Source organism: Antechinus flavipes, chromosome 3 (genome assembly GCF_016432865.1).
Source record: "Antechinus flavipes isolate AdamAnt ecotype Samford, QLD, Australia chromosome 3, AdamAnt_v2, whole genome shotgun sequence".
Taxonomy (NCBI): Eukaryota; Metazoa; Chordata; class Mammalia; order Dasyuromorphia; family Dasyuridae; genus Antechinus; species Antechinus flavipes.
In genome coordinates, this window is record NC_067400.1 from 246,111,410 (window position 1) to 246,131,618 (window position 20,209).

Genomic DNA, 20,209 nt, shown 5'->3' on the forward strand with positions numbered 1-20,209 from the left:
ACCAATATCTAGGCAAATTTGTAAGTTTATAGTGACAGAGACATCCCTACCCCTCTAATTCCACCTACAAATTTCACTAAAAATTGAACAAACTTGTCTAAATCAATATATCAGAAGTATCAGATAGCAAGGAAAGCATGTATAATAGAAGGAGAATGATGACATTTTGGAGAGTGATGCCATGAAGCTTGGTTAGGGCATCAGTCACATGCTTTAGCATGTCTTTGGCAACATCATAATCATTCATATTATGGGAATGAGATTGTCACAGAACCTTCTCAGAAAAATAATGAATCAAGAAGGGAAACAACAAAAACAAAACACTAAGGAGCTGGTGGTAGTGTCAGAGACCAAACAATTGCAAGAATGAGATTTTTCCCAGGAATTTGGTTAATGGAAATGATGACATCCTGGCCTGACTCTGCCACATTTCCTGCTCAAAGAGTATAAAAGCTGCTGTGCAGAAGGTGCCATACATACTCAAAGACCCTAATCTGAAAATCCATCCACCCAAGTGAATCCTGACACCATGTGCTACTACGGCGGCTACTATGGGGGCCTGGGCTATGGCTATGGCTCTGGTTATGGCTGTGGATGTGGCAGCTACCGTGGCCTAGGCTATGGAGGCTATGGCTGTGGAGGCTGTGGCTATGGAGGCCTGGGCTATGGAGGCTATGGCTGTGGAGGCTGTGGCTATGGAGGCCTGGGCTATGGAGGCTATGGCTATGGCTGCTGCCGTCCATCTTGCTGTGGAAGATATTCTTCTTATGGCTTCTACTGAAAAATCCCTTGTAATAACAAGGGTTGTCAAGGAATCTGTAGTCCCAGAAGGACATCACCTTCCATCTGTGTCTGCAGCTAAGCTACAAGGGAAAGCTACCATAACAGGGTCTAGCAATCCCCATGGTACATTCAGGGCATTGAAGTGGCAGTGACCAAGAAAGAGCAGGACCCATCCTTCTGGGAAATGATGCAGACTATCTCCTGTCATGAGAGTGACTTCTCCAACAACTCCTTCCCTGAAAGTTGGCTCACCTCTCATACATTATTATGTCTTTTATGACTTTGCAATAAACTTGTTTCCCTTGCTTACCAAAGTTGTTGTTACTTGTCCTGCTTGACCTCTGTCTCCTTAGATTTCAATCTCTCATCAAAAAAAGATTTTCATCCTTGAAGTGCTCATATGTGTCATTTCAGAAGTTTAGATCTCCAATGTATTTTTGCCAACAAGCTGATGCCTCTGAAATTTTCTGTTTAGAAATGACACTATTTTCATGTAAAATGTCTTTCCCAGATTTGATTCTTGCAATTCTTACATATTAGTCCATTAAAATACATAAGCTTCACTTTATTGAAGAAATTACCTTTGTCTCCTATAATCTCAAACTTTTCTCTCATGTGCTCATAAATGGACAGTGTTTTTATTGTCAAAGTTACAAAAAATTTCACATATACCTGGTGTCATATTCAGGGTTTGTAAATTCTGAATCCAAGATGTCCTTGTTGATTCCAGAATTCTCTTCCTAGTCTTAGTCTAGGACTGAGGACTGAGTGCTAGAAATAGAGTCAGGAAAATTTATCTTCATGTGTTCAAATCTCTCCTCATAAACTAAGTAGTTGGAGTTTTGTTTGCCTCAATTTCCTCATCTGGATAATGCACTGGCGAAAGCTATATTCTTGTCTTGGACATTCAGATGCAGTGACAATGAATCAAACTTTTTTTTCCTCCAAGAAATCTAAATATCTGAAGCACAGTACAAGTTAATGGCACTCCACAATAATCACAGAGAGAAAAATAATCATGTACACAGTCTGAATTTTGTTTTGTTTTGTTTTGTTTTACTTATTAAGCTTTCCCTTCAGGTACATTTAAAACAAAACAAATTTGCTTTTTTATATAAAATTTTTGAGTTCTAAATTTTCTCCCTTATCCCCATCCACAATTAAGAAACCCCAAGTTATGAAAAATATTTCAATAAAGGTCAAGTACTCAAAAATACATAGATCTTCAGTTAAAAAAAACACAGAGAGATGACAAAAATAAAGAGAATGTCTCAGTCTCTATTCACACAATGAGTTATTTTTCTGAGTATGGGTAGGATTTTTCACCATAAGTCCTTCAGAGTACTCATAGAAGATTGCAGTACTGAGAATAGCAAAGTTATCCACAGCTGGTTATCCCAGAACATTGCTATGACTTTGCATACAATATATTTCACTTGGCTTGAATTCATGGAGGACTTTCCAGATTAATTTCTTCTGAGAGCATCCTGTTCATCATTTTCCACAAAATAACATTCCATCATAAACACATGCCACAGTAAACTATTTAGCTACTTACCAGGGGATGGGAATTTCCCCTCAATTTCCAATGTTTTTGTCCTCAGAAGAGAGCTGCACACATGCTGCATATGGTCATCTGAATTGTCACATTCAGTGGACTGAAACTCTACAAACCAGCTGCACATCTTTTCCAAATCAAACACTGACATGGACATGAAACTTTTACTTATATGAGTGTGAGGATGGACTGCATAATAAGAAAACACTTAAATTCTCCTGGCAACTTAAACACACATGAAAAAGAGCACCTGTTTGGCTGCTCAGCAGAATGTCTAACATCCTTTGAATTCCTCAATTCCACTGGCTAAATTGTCCACAAAATTATGTACCTGACACAACTTTCCAAGATACTAGAGGTTGACATTCCACCTGGTACCATAGGCAATGCTTACTAAATTTTGTAAGTTTTTGTATTTCCACTGGCTTTTAGTAGATAATGTCCTCAGCATCCACATTCTGTTGCATTGTTTCTAAAAATATCTCCAAAATGTTGAGCAACTCAAAATCAGGAAAGATTACATTAAGGTCAACTGCATGGATGCAAAGCCATCAGTAAAAGTGAAATCTTCTCCTTTTCACCCTCATTAAGCAAAAAATATTTTGTTTAGAAAATACAAAAATCAGTTGACAGGGGCAGAATGCTATCCCCAAATCATTGTTTTCCTCCTTTTGGACAAACAGAAGGGCTCTCAATAGCTTGTACTACTATGTGGTGGCCATAAACACCTTAAGAGAACTAGGACAAGTCCCTTAATATCTTCCATACCCACCAAAATCCATCTTCCCTGAATTGAGCCACTTAAGTGTTAATCTGAAGGACCTTTTACCACGGTCTGAATGTCTCTGGATATTTTTCAGCTTAGCCAAAAACACCCACATAAAGAACATTGATGTTTACATAAATCAACACTTCCATCTTCCTGAATTTCAATTCCTTTTATTTCATTTCATGAAATCTGAAGTTTGTGTAAGATTTCTGGTTGTCACATGATATACTATTGGGCTATCTTATAGTTCAGAATGCAGTTGTAAGAGGACTAGAATCTGGGAGAAGAAATGACACATCTCTGGTTATTCAACAGTTCTTAGACTGAAGAATTTCTGATCAGCTACGCTTTCTCATTTGATGTCCACTTTATTTACCATGGACTCAGTCACTTGCTTGCTTTAACATAAAATAATACAGTTCCAGCTCCAGTTCCAGACCAACATTGCTTCTGAACTCACTGGTTCAACAGGTTATCAGTGGCTTGAATGCATGATCCTACCAATCACATGTTGTTAGCACTGCCAAGGACATTCCCACATTTAAGCATACATTGCCTTTACTGTGATTTATAGAAACTACTCAATGTCTCTAGTTGCTCTCCTTTCACTTCCTTTAAAATCTCTGAACATCACATTCCTGACCTTCACCTTTAAGACAAACTACTCTCTGAAAGTGTGGGGTGATGTCCTCATGAGTAAACCAAAAAGTCCAATTGACTGATGTTTCATCCTCTTTGGCTTTGAGATTGGTGGCCAATTACTCGTCCTGGGTGGGTGCTTGACACTGCTTGTTCTCCTTATTGTCTTGTTCCTCTTCCTCTTTTCTTTTTCTTGCAATTCTTCTTTTTCTTCTTTGTCTTCTTCTTGCTGTTGTTCTTCTTGTTCTGTTTCTTCTCCTTATTCTTTTTCTTTTTCTCCTTTTTCTTCCTCATTTGGTTCTTTAATAAAACTGATTGATTGAAGTCCAGATTCTGTCTCTTTTCTTTCTTTTACCCATGCTATCTGGAACAAGAGAAAAAATATCTCCTTTCATTCCAGAGTTTACAAACAAATCACTGGACACTCACTGATACAGGTGGAGATCAATAATAGCATCTCTCATAAGAGTCAGACCCTCATTATCAATAGTCAATATGAAAAAGTTCACTTTGATAAGCATTACACATTTCAAATAAGTCCATACCTAGAAGAGATTTCCTCATTTTGCCTAATTGCAAAGCTGCCTAGATCTCTTCAACTACTCTCTCATCCTTTCAAGAGCAATACTATCTAGCCAAGTTGGTAGGTTTACAGGGACAGAGATGTCCCCGACCCTCTACTTCCACTGCAAATATCATCATAATTGAACAAATTTGTCTGCCCTACATTCACAACATTTCTGGCATTGAAATACTTATTTCAAATGACAAAGTATTCCAGTTAGACAAGACCCCTCAGCACCTACCTAAAAGAGCTTCTGACTGGTATGCTTGACTCTATTGTTTGCTCACCTAGATCCTCTTTCCACTCATTTGTCCAATGGGTTGTTCAGGCTCTTCCTCCCCTAGGACTCCTGAAACTCTCAGGAACCACACTTGTCTTGTTAACTCAAACTGCCTTTCCTTTTCTGGTCATTTAAAGATACAACTGCTGTCTGGCATTTAACCCTCTTCTGAAGCTGGGCAATCCCCAAACTGGAAGTTTTCATACCCTTTATTTCTCTTCTTTAAATTAATGGTGTTCCAAGTACTTGCCAACCTTCCTTAATGCATGGTGTGTGGCTTCTATTTGCCTTTGCAGAGACTGGCTGTCCAGCCTGCCCAGAAAATTCTCCTCTCTCTTAACTTTGTTCCCAATATTTTCTTTTCTTTTCTTTTTTTAATACATTTTTATTTACAAGATATATGCATGGGTCATTTTTCAGCATTGACAATTGCAAAACCTTTTGTTCCAATTTTTCCCCTCCTTCTCCCCACCCCCTCCCCAAGATGGCAGGTTGACCAATACATGTTAATTATATTAAAGTATAAATTAAATCCAATATATGTATACATGTACATATAGTTATTTTGCTGTACAAAAAGAATCGGACTCTGAAATAGTGTACAATTAGCTTGTGAAGGAAATCAAAAATGCAAGCAGACAAAAATAGAGGGATTGGGAATTCTATGAAGTGGTTCATACTCATTTCCCAGAGTTCTTTCTCTGGGTGTAGCTGGTTCTATTCATTACTGCTCTATTGGAACTGATCCCAACCTTTTCTAATCCATTACGCTCACAGTTTGAAACCCACCAGTGGTGGGCTTGCACACTTCTCCAAGTATCCTGTACCTCTGCTTCTAAGATCTTCTCCCATCAACTCTCCCTGTTTGTAGCAAGTCCCTCTGTGTTTACATGTTCTCTCTGGTCTTAGGATTTAAAAGCCAGATATGGAGCGATTTCTTATATCCCTCATGTGAGGTTAGTGGAGAACACAGTACAGAAACTGAGGAGGAGATTTGTGCTTTCTGATAAGTGTTGGGTAGATGGACTCCATCAACATGGTCTCCATCACAATCTCAACTTGAATCTGAAATTTGTATGGAGTTTTTTGTCACTACAGTAACAAAAATCATTAATTTGAATTAATTTGAATGAAAGAAGATTTCATGGCTATGATGAAGTATCAGACAACCAGGAAACCATGTATAATGGAAGGAAATTGTTGATGTTTTGGAGAGCAAAGCCATGAAACATGGGTAGAGCATCAGTCTCGGGTTTTACCATACTTTGGCAACATCATAATTGTTCCATTATGGCTATAAGATTGTCATAGAACTTTCTCAGAAACATAATGAAACAAGAGTAAAAAACAAAAACAAAACACTAAGGAGCTGGTGGTGGTGTCAGAGACCAACAATTGCAAGAATGAGATTTTACCTAGGGAATTTGGTTAATGGAAATGATGAAATCCTGGCCTGACTCTGCCACATTTCCTGCTCAAAGGATATAAAAGTCGCTGTGCAGATGGTGCCATAAAACTCAAAGACCCTATCCTGAAAACCCATCCACCCAAGTGAATCCTGACATCATGTGCTATTACGGAGGTTGCTATGGGGGCCTGGGCTATGGCTATGGCTCTGGTTATGGCTGTGGATGTGGCTGCTTCCGTGGCCTAGGCTGTGGAGGCTATGGCTATGGAGGCTGTGGCTATGGAGGCCTGAGGTATGGAGGCTATGGCTATGGCTGTGGAAGCTGTGGCTGTGGAAGTTGTGGCTATGGAGGTCTGGGCTATGGAGGCTATGGCTGTGGCTGCTGCCGTCCATCTTGCTATGGAAGGTATTCTTCTTATGGCTTCTACTGAATAACCCTGGCTACTGGGCTGTCAAGGAATCTGTAGTCCTGGAAGAACATTACCTTCCATCTGTGTCTGCAACTGGGCTATATGGGAAAGCTACCACAACAGGGTCTAGCAATTCCCATGGCACACTCAGAGCACCGAATTGGCAGTGACCAAGAAATAGCAGGACCTATCCTTCTGGCAAGTGATGCAGACTCTCACTTGTCATGAGAGTGACTTCTCCAACAACTCCTTCCCAACAGCTTGGCTCACTTCTTATACATTATTGTGTCTTTTGTGACTGCAATAAACTTGTTTCTCTTACTTACTGAAGTTGTAGTTACTTGTCCTACTTGACCTCTGTCTCCTTGGGTTATACCCTCTCATCATGAAGAGATTTTCAGCCTTGATGTGCTTATCTGTGTCATTGTAGAAATTTACATCTCCAATGCATTTTTGGCAACAAGCTGATACCTCTGAAAATTTCTGTTCAGAAATCACATTTTTCCATGTAAAATGTCTTTCTTGTATTTGACTATTACAATTCTTCCATATTAGTCCATTAAAATACATATACCCCATTTTACTGAAGGAATGACTTCTGTCCCTTATAATGTCAGTCCCTTCTCTCACATTGTATCCATAAATGGAGAGTGCTTTTATTGTCAAAGTTTCAAAAAGTTTCATATATACTTGGTGTCATATTCAAGGTTTATAAATTCTTAATTACAAGATTTCCTTGTTGATTCCAGAATTGGCTTCTTAGTCCTAGTCTGGAAAGCTTGGGGAAATAGAGAATTGAGGACTGAAAATGGTGTCAGGAAAACTAATCTTTGTGTGTGCAAATCTCTCCTCATAACAGAAGTAGGTGAAGGTCTTGTTTGCTTCAGTTTCCTAATCTGTATAATGGATTGTACAAGGCTATCTTCTTTTTTTGGTCCAAAAATCCTCAGATGCAGTGTCAATGATTCAAAAAACAAGAAAAAATGGCTGAACAAGAAAATCCTTGTGTAAGCTCACTTTCGCCACTTTTTTTTCCCCTCTAAGTAATTTTCACATCTGAAGCACAGCAAAAGTTAATGGCACTGAACAATAATCACAGAAAGAATTATATACAATCTGAATTTTGGGGGGTTTATTTTCCTTATTTAATACTTCCTCTAGGGTCAGTTCCACTGACTAGGCTGAACAAAAAATCATGTCCCTCAGAGAATTCCCCAAATACTAGAACTTGACACTCCACCTGGTACTTAGGCAGTGCTTAGTAAATTTTGTAAGTTTTTGTATTTCTGACAGCTTTTAGTGGGAAAAGTCATACTTTTCCCTCAGCACCCTCACTCTGTTGAGTTCTTTCTAAAAATATCTCCAAAATGTTGAGCAACTCATTTTCAGGAAAGATTACATTAAGGTCAATTGCATGGATGCAAAGACTTCAGTAAAAGGTAAATAATCACTTTCTCACCCTCCCTAAGCAAAGAATATTTTATTTTGGTTAGCAAATACAAAAATCATTTGATTGGAGCAGAATACTATCCCTAAATCATTGTTTTCCTCCTTTTTGACAACAGAAGGGTTCTCAATACATAAATAATACCTTAAGGGAACTAGGACAAGTCTCTGAATATCTTCTATACTCTAAAATTGGTGTTCCCTGAATTGAGCCACTTGAGTGTTAATCTGAAGGTCCTTTTACTACGTGGTCTGGACTTCTCTGGATGTTTTTCAGCTTAGCCAAAAATACCTACATGTAGAGCGAAACATTGCTATTTACACAAACCAACATTTCTATCTTCCTAAACTTCAATCCCTTGGACTTCAGTTCATAAAATCTGAAAGAAGTATACGATTTCTGATTGTAAGAAATTGGGCTACCTTATGCTTTAGAATGCAATTGTAAAAGGACTAGAATCTAGGAGAAGAAATGACAAACCTCTGGATGCTGAACAGACTTGAGTTCATTTTCTTCTGGAAAATTGAAGAATTTTTGAGTAGCTGTTCCACCTGAGTCAAAATCTTCTCTTCTCTCTGCTACACTTTGTCTCCTTATTTACCATGGACTCAGTTACTTGCTCAGTTTGACATAAAATAGTCCACTTCCAGCTCCAGACCAACATTTCTTCTGAATTCACTGGTTCAATAGGATACCAGTGACTTGAATGGATGATCCTACCAATCTCATATTGTCAGCCCTGCCAAGGACTTCAACGTTTAAATATGGATGGTCTTTACTGTGGTTTGTAGAACTATTCAATGTCTCTAGTTGCTCTCCTTTCACTTCTTTTGAAATCCCAGAACATCACATTCCTGACCTTCTCCTTTAAGAGAAACTGCTGTCTGAAAGTGTTCGGTGATGTTTTCCTGAATAAACCAAAAGGCCTCTTCAAATTGACTGCTGCTTCATTCTTCTTTGACTTTAAGATTGCTGGCCAATTACTTGTCCTGGGTGTGCTTGGCTCTGCTTTTCCTCCTTATTGTTTTTCTTGTCCCTCTTCTTCTTTTTGTAATTCTTGGGGTTTTTTCTCCTTCTTCTTCCTCATCTGGTTCTTTAATATAAAATGATTGATTGAAGCCCAGATTCTGTCTCCTTTCTGTCTTTTACCTATGCTATTTGGAATGAGAGAGAAAAATCTCCTTCCATTCCAGAGTTTACAAATCAGTTCATTGGACATGAACTGACAAAGTCGAGATCAATTGATTCATTAGACTCATTCCTTCATTATCAATAGTTAATATAAAAAATTTCACTTTGCTATTACAGATTTCAAATCAGTCCATATCTAGAACAGATTTCCTCATTTTACATAATTGTAAAGCTCCCTCTCTCTCTTCAATTTTTCTTCTCCTTGCAGGAACAACAATATCTAGCCAAGTTTGTAAGTATACAGTGACAGAGAGGTCCCTGACCCTCTATGTCCACTGCAAATATCACCATAATTGAACAAAATTGTCTGCCCTGTATTCACAACATTTCTGGAATTGAAATGCTTCTTTCCAATCACAAAGATTCTCACTTAGACAAGATCCACACAGCAGCACTTCGAAAGAGCTTTTGACTGGCGTGCTTGACTCTATTGTTTGCTCAACTAGATCCTCTTTCCACTCAGTTGTCCAATTGATTATTCAGACTCTGCCTCCCTTTAAAAAGTCCCACACTCCACAATTCTGGTCTTTTAAAAATCAATTGCTTTTCCTTTTCTGGTCATTTAAAGATTCTGCTTCTGTTTGACATTTAACCCTCTTCTAAATCTAGGCAATCCTAAAAGTGGCAGTTTTCATACCTTTTAATTCTCTTCTTTAATTTGATATTCCCAGTGTTAGCCAACCTTCCTTCATTCAAACCATGAATGGCATGGGCCTTCTATTTGCCATTGTATAAACTGCCTTTCCAGCCTACCCAGAATATTCTCCAATCTCCTAACTTCCCCTCTATCATTTTCTAGTCCATTATACTGTCAGTTTGAAACTTACCAGTGGTACATGGCTTTGTTCACTTCTCTAAGTATTCTGTGTCTCTCCCTTTAAGATCTTCTCCAATAGAGCAATCTGGAATTATGCCCAAAAAATTATCAAATTGTGCATACCCTTTGATCCAGCAGTGTTTCTATTGGGCTTATATCCCAAAGAAATACTAAAGAAGGAAAAGGGACCTGTATGTGCCAAAATGTTTGTAGCAGCCCTATTTGTAGTGGCTAGAAACTGGAAAATGAATGGATGCCCATCAATTGGAGAATGGCTGGGTAAATTGTGGTATATGAATGTTATGGAATATTATTGTTCTGTAAGAAATGACCAGCAGGATGAATACAGAGAGGACTGGCGAGACTTACATGAACTGATGCTAAGTGAAATGAGCAGAACCAGGAGATCATTATACACTTCGACAACGATATTGTATGAGGACATATTTTGATGGAAGTGGATTTCTTTGACAAAGAGACCTAACTGAGTTTCAATTGATAAATGACGGACAAAAGCAGCTACATCCAAAGAAAGAACACTGGGAAACGAATGTGAACTATCTGCATTTTTGTTTTTCTTCCAGGTTATTTATACCTTCTGAATCCAATTCTCCCTATGCAACAAGAGAACTGTTCGGTTCTGCAAACATATATTGTTTCTGAGATATACTGCAACATATCCAACATTTAAAGGACTGCTTGCCATCTAGGGGAGGGGGTGGAGGGAGGGAGGGGAAAAAAATTGGAACAGAAACGAGTGCAAGGGATAATGTTGTTAAAAAAAATTACCCTGGCATGGATTCTGTCAATATAAAGTAATTATTAAATAAAAATTTAAAAAAAGAGAGAAAAAAAAAAGATCTTCTCCAATGAACTCTCCCCATTTGTGGAAGGTCTCTTTGTAATTATATGTTCTCTCTGGTCTTAGGACTTTAAAACCAGACAGGGAGAGGTACTGTGTAGCCATTTCTTATATCCCTATTGTGAGTTTAATGGAAAACACAGTGCAAAAACTGGAGAGAAGATTTGTTTTTTCTGCTTTTGGAATAAGTGTTAGGTGAATGGATTCCATCAAAAGAGTCTCCATCACAATCACAACTTGAATCTGAAATTTGTATGGAGTCTTCTGTCACCGGAGTTGCAAAAAAGTCTTAATTTAGAGAAAGGATTTCATGGCTATGATGAAGTATCAGACAGCCAAAAAACCACATATGATGGAAGGAGGATGGTGACATTTTGGAGAGCGATACCATGAAGCTTGGGTAGGGCATCAGTCACATGCTTTAACATACCTTTGGCAACATCATAATCATTCACATTATGGGAATGAGATTGTCACAGAATCTTCTCAGAAAAATAATGAATCAAAAGGGAAAAAAACAAAAACAAAACATTAAGGAATTGGGGGTTGTGCCAGAGACCAAATAATTACAAGAATGTGATTTTCCCCAGGGAATTTGGTTAATGGAAATGATGAAATCCTAGCTTGATTCTGCCACATTTCCTGCTCGAAGAGTATAAAAGTTTCTGGCAGATGAGTACCATACATACACAAAAACCCCATCCTGAAAATCCTGACACCATGTGCTACTATGGCGGCTGCTATGGGGGCCTGGACTATGGCTATGGCTCTGGTTATGGCTGTGGATGTGGCTGCTTCCGTGGCTTAGGTTATGGCCATGGAGGCTATGGCTATGGAGGCCTGGGCTATGGAGGTTATGGCTATGGCTGCTGCCGTCCATCTTGTTGTGGAAGGTATTATTCTTATGGGTTCTACTGAAAAAAATCCCTTGCTACTGGGATGTCAAGAAGTCTGTGGTCCTGGAAAGATATTACCTTCCATCTGTATCTGCAGCTGGACTACATGGGAAAGCTACCACAACAGGGTCTAGCAATCCCCATGGCACATTCAGGGTACCAACGTGGCAGTGACCAAGAAACAACAGGACCCATCCTGGGAAGTGATGCAGACTCTCAACTTTTATGAAGGAGACGTCTCCAACAACTCCTTCCCAGCAAGTTGGCTCACCTCTCATACATTATTGTGTCTTTTATGACTTTGCAATAAACTTGTTTCCTTTGCTTACCAAAGTTGTTACTTGTCTTATTTCACCTCTGTTTCCTTTGGTTTCAGTCTCTCATCAAGAAGAGATTTTCAGTTCTTTCTAAAAATGTCTCCAAATGATTGAGCAGTTCATTGTCAGGAAATATTATATTAAAGTCAATTCCATGATAAAAACCTTCAAGAAAAGGGAAATTCTCTTTTCCAACCCTCATTAAGCAAAGAATATTTTTTTTGGTTAGGAAATTCAAAAATCAGTTGATTGAGGCAGAATGCTTTCACTAAATCATTTTTATCCTACTGTTTGCCAAACTGAGGTGGTCCATGTGATGGGCATAAATCATCTTAAGGGAGCTAGGACAAGTCCTGGGTATCTTCTAAACCCTAAAATCTGTTTTCCTTGAATTGAGTCACTTAGGACTTAATCTGGAGGATCTTTTTTTATGTGGTATGAAATTCTCTGGGTGCTTTTAAGTTTAGCCAAAAATCGCCCATGTACTGAACAGTGTTATATAGACAAAACAAGATTTTCATCTTCCTGAACTCTAATCCTTTCTATTTCACTTCATGAAATTTCAGAATTTATTGTAGGATTTCTGGTTATCAGATGACATCTTATTGGGTAATATTATCATTTAGAGTGCAGCGTAAGAGAACTAGAGTCTGGGTGAAGTGATGACACATCTCTGGTTGACCAATAGATTTAAGTTCATTTTCTCCTGGATGACTGAAGAAATTCTGAGGAGCTCCTCAATTTGAAAATCAAAACCTCCTTTTCTATCTGTTACATTTTCTCATTTGGTGTCCAATTTATTTACCTTGGACTCAGTTACTTGCTAAATTTGACATAAAATAATCAAGTTCCAGCTCCGATTCCAAATGAGCATTGCTTCTGACTTCACTTGTTGAATAGGCTATCAATAGCATGAATGCATTCTACCAATCTCATATTGACAGCACTGCCAAGGACTCCCACATTTAAATATGCATTGCCTTTATTGTATGTAGTTTGTGGAAACTATTCAATGTCTCCAGTTGCTCTCCTTTCACTTCCTTTGAAAACCCTGAACATAAGATTTCCAACTCTCCCTTTCAAGAGAAACTGCTCTCTGTAAGTTATCAAGTACTGTCTTCCTAAGAAAACCAAAAGGCCACTTCAAATTCACTGCTGCTTCATCCAACTTTGGTTTTGAGGCTGATGGCCAATTACTACTCTTGGGTGTGCTTGACTCTGCTTTTCCTGCTTGGTTATGCTTTCTGGTTCTTCTTCCTTTTTTTCTTCTTCTTGTAATTTCTGTTGTTTTTCTTCTTCATCTTCTTGTTGTTTTTCTTGTTCTTGTCCTTCTCCTTTTTTCTTTCTTCTTGTAATTCTAGTTCTTTTTCTTCATCTACTTTTTCTTGTTCTTTTTGTTTTTGTCCTACTCCTTGTTCATCTTTTTTTTTCTTATCATCATCTTCTTTTTCTTGTTCTTGTTCTTCTGCATATTAATCTTCTACTTCTTCTCCTCCTCCTTCTGCTTCTTTCTTATTTTGTTCTTTAATGTAAAATGACTGACTCAAGCCCATGTTCTCTCTCTTTTCTTTCCTTTATTCATGCTATCTAGAATAAGAGAGAAAAATCTTCCATTCCAGAGTTTAAAAGCCAATCCATTGGACACTCACTGAAACAGATTGAGGTCCACAATAGCATCTTTCATAAGATTGAGATCCTCACTATCAAGAGTCAATATAAAAAATTTCACTTTGATAATTATTACAAATTTCAAATCAGTACATATCTAGAACAGATTTCCTCATTTTGCCTAATTGCAAAGCTTCCTCTCTTCAACTTTTGTTCTCCTTTCAGGAAAAACAATATCTAGCCAAATTTCTAGGTTTATAGTAACAGAGACATCCCTGACTTTCCACTTTCACAGCAAATAACACTATAATTGAACAAATCATCTGCCCTGGATTCACAACATTTCTGGCATTGAAATACTTCTTTCTAATCACAAAACTCTCACTTAGACAAGATTCACACAGCACCACTCTAAAAAGAGCTTCTGATTGGTGTGCTTGATTCTATTGTTTGCTCACCTAGATCCTCTTTCCACTCAGTTGTTCAATGAACTATTCAGATTCTGCCTTCCCTGGGACTTCTGAAACTCAAAGGCTCCATACTTTGTCTTGTAAAAACCAACTGCCTTTCCTTTTCTGATCATTTAAAAATACAGATGCTGTCTGACATTTAACCCTCTTCTCAAGCTAATCAATTTGAAAATTGACGGGTTTTATGCCCTTTATTTCTCTTCCTTAATTTGATGATGTTCCTGATGTTAGCCAACCTTCATTCAAACAATGAATGACATGTGCTTTCTATTTGTCTTGTATAAACTATCTTTTTAGCCTACCCAGAAAATTCTATCTCCTAACTTCCCCTCCAACATTTTCTAGTCCATTATAATCTCAGTTTGAAACTCACCAATGGTACATGGCTTTGCTCATTTCCCTAAGTATCCTGTACCTCTGCCTCTAAGATCTTTTCTCATCAACTCTCCCTCTTTTTGGCTGTGTTTGCATGTTCTTTCTGGTCTTAGAACTTAAAAGCCAGACAAGAGAAGGATTTTGTAGCCATTTCTTATATCCCTAATGTGAGGTTAGTGGAATACACAGTGCACAAGCTGGGAAAGTGAATTCTGTTTTGTTTTGTTTTGTTTTTTGCTTTTGCAATAAGTGTTGGGTGGATGGACTTCATCAAGAGGGTCTCCACCACAATCTCAACTTGGATCTTAAATTTGTATGAACTCTTCTGTCACTGGAGTCTCAAAAACATTAATTCAGATATAGGATTTCATGGCTGTGATGAAGTATCAGACAGCCAGGAAACCACAAATAATGGAAGGAGGATGGTGACATTTTGGAGAGCAAAGCCGTGAAGCTTGAGTAGGGCATCAGTCATGTGCTTTAGCATACCTTTGGCAACATCATAATCATTCATATTATGGGAATAAGATTGTCACAGAACCTTCTCAGAAAAATAATGAATCAAGAGGAAAAAACAGAAACAAAACATTAGGGAGCTGGTGGTGGTGTCAGAGACCAAACAATTGCAAGAATGTGATTTTTCCCAGGGAATTTGGTTAATGGAAATGATGAAATCCTGGCTTGACTCTGCCACATTTCCTGCTTAAAGGATATAAAAGCTGCTGTTCAGAAGGTGCCATACATACTCAAAGACCCCATCCTGAAAATCTATCCACCCAAGTGAATCCTGACACCATGTGCTACTACGGCAGCTACTATGGAGGTCTGGGCTATGGCTATGGCTCTGGTTATGGCTGTGGATGTGGCTGCTTCCGTGGCCTCGGCTATGGAGGTTATGGCTGTGGAGGCTGTGGCTATGGAGGGCTGAGGTATGGAGGCTATGGCTGTGGCTGTGGAGGTTGTGGCTATGGAGGCTATGGCTATGGCTGCTGCCGTCCATCTTGCTGTGGAAAGTATTCTTCTTATGGCTTCTACTGAAAAACTCCTTGCTACTGGGCTCTCAAGGAGTCTGTAGTCCTGGAAGGACATCACTTTACATCTGTGTCTGCAGCTGAACTATATGGGAAAGTTACCACAACCGGGTCCAGCAATCCCCATGGCACACTCAGGGAAACGATGTGGCAGTGACCAAGAAACAAAAGGACCCATCCTTCTGGGAAATGATGCAGTCTCTCCCCTGTCATGAAGGAGACTTCTCCAACAACTCCTTCTGAGGAAACTGGCTCACCTTTCATACATTGTTATGTCTTTTATGACTTTGCAATAAACTTGTTTCCCTTGGTTACCAAAGTTGTTGTTACTCGTTCCATTTATCTGTCTCCTTAGGTTTTAGGCTGTCTTATATAAAAGATTTTCATCCTGGCTTGATTTATCTGTATCACTGCAGAAGGATTGGTTTCCAATGCATTTTTGGCAACAAGCAGATAACTTTGAAAATTTCTATTCAAAAATGATATTTCCATGTAAAGATGTTTTCTCCAGAAAATTTCAAGACTTGAAGCACAGCACTAGTTAATTACAGACCACAATCATCATTGAAAGGATCGTGTACACAGTCCAAATATTTTGTTTTGTTTTGTTTATTTAACATTTTCCCCGAGATACATTCCAAACAAAAAATATTTACATTTTTTCAAAAATTTTTGAGTTCTAAATTCTGTCCCTCATTCCCACCACCACTACAAGACCTCTTATGAAGTTATTAAAAATATTTCCATAAAGGTCAAGTTGTCAAAAAAAAAACATAGATCTCTCTTGCTAATGAAAATAAAAACCCTCAAGAAAAACCTAGTTAAGAAAAAGAGAAAAAGATATGAGAGAGAGAAAGAATGCCTCAATCTTCATTCAGCCACAATGAATTTCTTCTCTAGGTATAGATAGGAATTTTCATCATAAATCCTTCAGAGTAGTCATGGAAGATTGTAGTACTGAGACTAGCAAAGTTATCCGCAGCTGGTCATCTCACAATATCACTATTACTTTGCATAAAACACATTTTACTTTGCTTGAGTTCATAGAGGACTTTTCAGATTTTTTCCTTCCTGAGAGCATCCTGGTCATCATTTCCCATAAAACAATAATATTCCATCATAAACATACTCTACAGTTAATTGAACCATTCCACAATTGATGAGGATCTGCTCAATTTGCATTTTTTATGCCCTGAGAAAAGTGCTGCACTCTCTGAATATCATCAGCTAGCTGCAATTGCAGTAGGTTGAATTTCTACTAGCCAGCAGCACATCCTGTTCAAATCAAACACTGAGATAAATCTGTAGCGTTTCCTGACATGAGTGCAAGGATGTGCTACATAGCCAGAAAACACTTAAACTGTCAAGTCATCTTAAAACACCCAAGAAAAAGAGCACCTGCTTGGCTGCTAAGCATCCTGCATAACAATCTTTGGTTTCCTCAGCTGCACCAGATAGACTATTCACAAAATCATGTCCCTGACAAAACTTCAGAATATACTAGAGCTTGACACTCCACCTGGCACATAGGCAGTGTACTAAATTTTATTAGTTTTTGTATTCCCAGTGGCTTTTATTTGAAAGTCCTCAACATCCTCACTTTGTTGAATTCTTTCTAAAAATGTCTCCAAAATCTTGAACAATTCATTGTCAGGAAACATTACAGTAAGGTTAATTGCATGGATTCAAAGCCTTCAATAACCCCTTCTCACCCCTCTTTAAGCAAAGAATATTTTATTTTGGTTAGCAAATACAAAAATCAATTTATTGGGGAGACTGCTTTCAATTATTATTATACTTCTTTTTGACAAGTAGAAGGACTCTAAAACCTACACTATGTGTTGGTCATAAAACACCTCAAAAGAGCTAGGGCAAGTCGCTGAATATTTTCTAAAGCTGCAAATGTGTGTTTCTTGAATCGAGTCACTTAGGTCTTAGTATAGAGGATCTTTTTCCATGTGCTTTGGACTGCTCTCGATGGTTTTCGGTTTAGCCAAAAAACACTCTTGAACAGATCAGTGCTATTTAAAAAACATTTCTATCTTCCTAAACTTCAGTCCCTTGTATTTCACTTCATGAAATCTCAAGGTTGCAGTAGGTTTTCGGTTTGTCAGGTGATTTCTTATTGGGCAACCATATGCTTTTGATTGTAGTTGTAAGAAGACTAGAATCTGGAAGAAGAGATGACACATTTCTGGATGCCCAACAGACTTGAGTTCATTTTCTTCTGGGAGACTGAAGAATTTCTGAGGTGCTGCTCAACCTGAGAGTCAAACCTTCTTCTCTTTTCTCTGCTATGCTTTCTCATTGGATGTTCACTTGATTTGCTATGGACTCAGTTACTTGCTCAGTTTGATATAAAATAATCCAGTTCCAGCTCCAATTCTAGACCAGCATTTCTTCTGAACTCACTGTTTCAACAGGCTATCCATGACTTGAATGCATGACCCTACAAATCTCATATTGTCAATACTGCCAATGACTCCCACATTTAAGAGCACACTGCCTTTACAGTGGTTTGTGGAAACTATACAGGGTCTTCAGCTGCTCTCCTTTCACTTGTTTTAAAAGCCTTGAACATTGTAGTCCCCATCATCAACTTCAAAAGAAATTGCTCTCTACAACTTGTCCAGTGATGTCCTCCTAATTAAACTTAAAAGCCACTTCAAGTTTCCTGTCACCTTATCCATCTTTGACTTTGACACTGCTAGTAAATTATTCCTCCTAGGATTGCTTGACTCTATTCTTCCTGGATTATTGCCTTTATTCTTCTTCTTTTTGTCTTCTTCTTGTAGTTATTTTTTTTCTTCTTCACATTCTTGTTGTTCTTGTTCTAGTTTTGGTCCTCCTTTTCCTCCTCCTCCTCTTCCTCTTCTTCTTCTTTTTCTCTTTTCTCCTCCCCTGCTTTTTTGTCTTTTTCTCCTTCTCCTCCCCCTTCTCTTTCTTCTTCTCCTACAGCTTATTTTTTAATATAAAATGCTTGACTGAAGCCCAGATTCTGCCTCTTTTCTTTCTTTTACCAATGTTATCTAGAATGAGAGAGAAAAATCTCTTTCCATTCCAAACTTTAAAAGCCAATCCATTGTATACTCACTGACACAGATCTAGAAAAATAATAGCATCTCTCATAAGACCTAGATCCTCATTATCAACAGACAATACAAAAAAATTTCAATTTGATAACTATTACAAATTTCAAATCATCTTCCAAGTCTAGAACAGATTTCCAAATCTTGCTTTATTGCAAAGCTCCCTAGCTCTTCAACTAGTCTCATCTTCAAGAGCAACAATATCTAGTCAAATTTGTAGGTTTATACTAACAGACACATCCCTGCCCCTCTATTTCCATTGCCAATATCATCAAGACAATTAATTAGATAAAGGATTTCATAGTTGTGGTGAAGTATCAGACAGCCAGGGAATCAAAGGATTTCATAGCTGTGGTGAAGTATCATTCAGCCAGGGAATCATGTCAAGTGGAAGGAAAATGGTAACTTTTTGGAGAGCCTGGGTAGGGCATCAGTCACATTTTTTTGGCACCATCATAATCATTCACATTATCGGAATGAGATTGTCACAAAATCTTCTCATAAAAATAATGAATCAAGAGGGGAAAAACAAAACAAAGCATTAAGGAGCATTAAGGTGGTGTCAGAAACCAAATAATTGCAAGAATGTGATTTTTCCCAGGAAATTGGTTAATGGAAATGATGAAATCCTGGCCTGACTCTGCCACATTTCCTGCTCAAAGGGTATAAAAGTTGCTGTGCAGATGGTGCCATACATACTCAAAGACCCTATCCTGAAAATCCATCCACTCCAGTGAATCCTGACACCATGTGCTACTACGGCGGCTACTATGGAGGCCTGGGCTATGGCTATGGCTCTGGTTATGGCTGTGGATGTGGCTGCTTCCGTGGCCTAGGCTATGGAGGCTATGGCTGTGGAGGCTGTAGCTATGGAGGCCTGGGCTATGGAGGCTATGGCTGTGGAAGCTGTGGCTATGGAGGCCTGGGCTATGGAGGTTATGGCTATGGCTGCTGCCGTCCATCTTGCTGTGGAAGATATTCTTCTTATGGCTTCTACTGAAAAATCCCTTGTAATAACAAGGGCTGTCAAGGAATCTGTAGTCCCAGAAGAACATCACCTTCCATTTCTGTCTGCAGCTAAGCTATAAGGGAAAGCTACCACAACAGGGTCTAGCAATCCCCATGGTACATTCAGGGCATTGAAGTGGCAGTGACCAAGAAAGAGCAGGACCTATCCTTCTGGGAAATGATGCAGACTATCTCCTGTCATGAGAGTGATTTCTCCAACAACTCCTTCCCTGAAAGTTGGCTCACCTATCATACATTATTGTGTCTTTTATGACTTTGCAATAAACTTGTTTCCCTTGCTTACCAAAGTTATTGTTACTTGTCCTGCTTGACCTCTGTCTCCTTAGGTTTCAGTCTCTCATCAAAAAGAGACTTTCATCCTTGAAGTGCTCATATGTGTCATTGCAGAAGTTTAGATCTCCAATGTATTTTTGCCAACAAGCTGATGCCTCTGAAATTTTCTGTTAAAAATGACACTATTTTCATGTAAAATGTCTTTCCCAGATTTGATTCTTGCAATTCTTACATATTAGTCCATTAAAATACGTATGCTTCACTTTATTGAAGAAATTACCTTTGTCTCCTATAATCTCAAACCTTTCTCTCATGTGCTCATAAATGGACAGTGTTTTTATTGTCAAAGTTATAAAAAATTTCACATATACCTGGTGTCATATTCAGGGTTT

At 38.4% G+C, this 20,209-nt stretch overlaps 4 protein-coding genes across 4 annotated transcripts; all 4 read left to right on the forward strand.

Moving 5' to 3' along the window:
- The first annotated feature begins 529 nt into the window (after positions 1–529).
- Positions 530–781, forward strand: LOC127557864 (keratin-associated protein 20-2-like). The gene has a single exon (XM_051991150.1). It carries the CDS (start codon positions 530–532, stop codon positions 779–781), a length of 252 nt encoding a protein of 83 aa, XP_051847110.1.
- A 5,379-nt stretch (positions 782–6,160) lies between these two features.
- LOC127557866 (keratin-associated protein 19-1-like) lies at positions 6,161–6,433 on the forward strand. The gene has a single exon (XM_051991151.1). It carries the CDS (start codon positions 6,161–6,163, stop codon positions 6,431–6,433), a length of 273 nt encoding a protein of 90 aa, XP_051847111.1.
- Positions 6,434–15,190: 8,757 nt separating this feature from the next.
- Positions 15,191–15,433, forward strand: LOC127557867 (keratin-associated protein 20-2-like). The gene has a single exon (XM_051991152.1). The coding sequence runs from the start codon at positions 15,191–15,193 to the stop codon at positions 15,431–15,433; it is 243 nt and encodes an 80-aa protein (XP_051847112.1).
- A 3,830-nt stretch (positions 15,434–19,263) lies between these two features.
- LOC127557868 (keratin-associated protein 20-2-like) lies at positions 19,264–19,515 on the forward strand. The gene has a single exon (XM_051991153.1). The coding sequence runs from the start codon at positions 19,264–19,266 to the stop codon at positions 19,513–19,515; it is 252 nt and encodes an 83-aa protein (XP_051847113.1).
- Positions 19,516–20,209: the final 694 nt, after the last annotated feature.

Excerpts from the sequence above, each read along its gene's own strand:
- LOC127557864 (XM_051991150.1), top strand. The coding sequence starts at position 530 with ATGTGCTACTACGGCGGCTACTATGGGGGCCTGGGCTATGGCTATGGC.
- LOC127557866 (XM_051991151.1), top strand. The coding sequence starts at position 6,161 with ATGTGCTATTACGGAGGTTGCTATGGGGGCCTGGGCTATGGCTATGGC.
- LOC127557867 (XM_051991152.1), top strand. The coding sequence starts at position 15,191 with ATGTGCTACTACGGCAGCTACTATGGAGGTCTGGGCTATGGCTATGGC.
- LOC127557868 (XM_051991153.1), top strand. The coding sequence starts at position 19,264 with ATGTGCTACTACGGCGGCTACTATGGAGGCCTGGGCTATGGCTATGGC.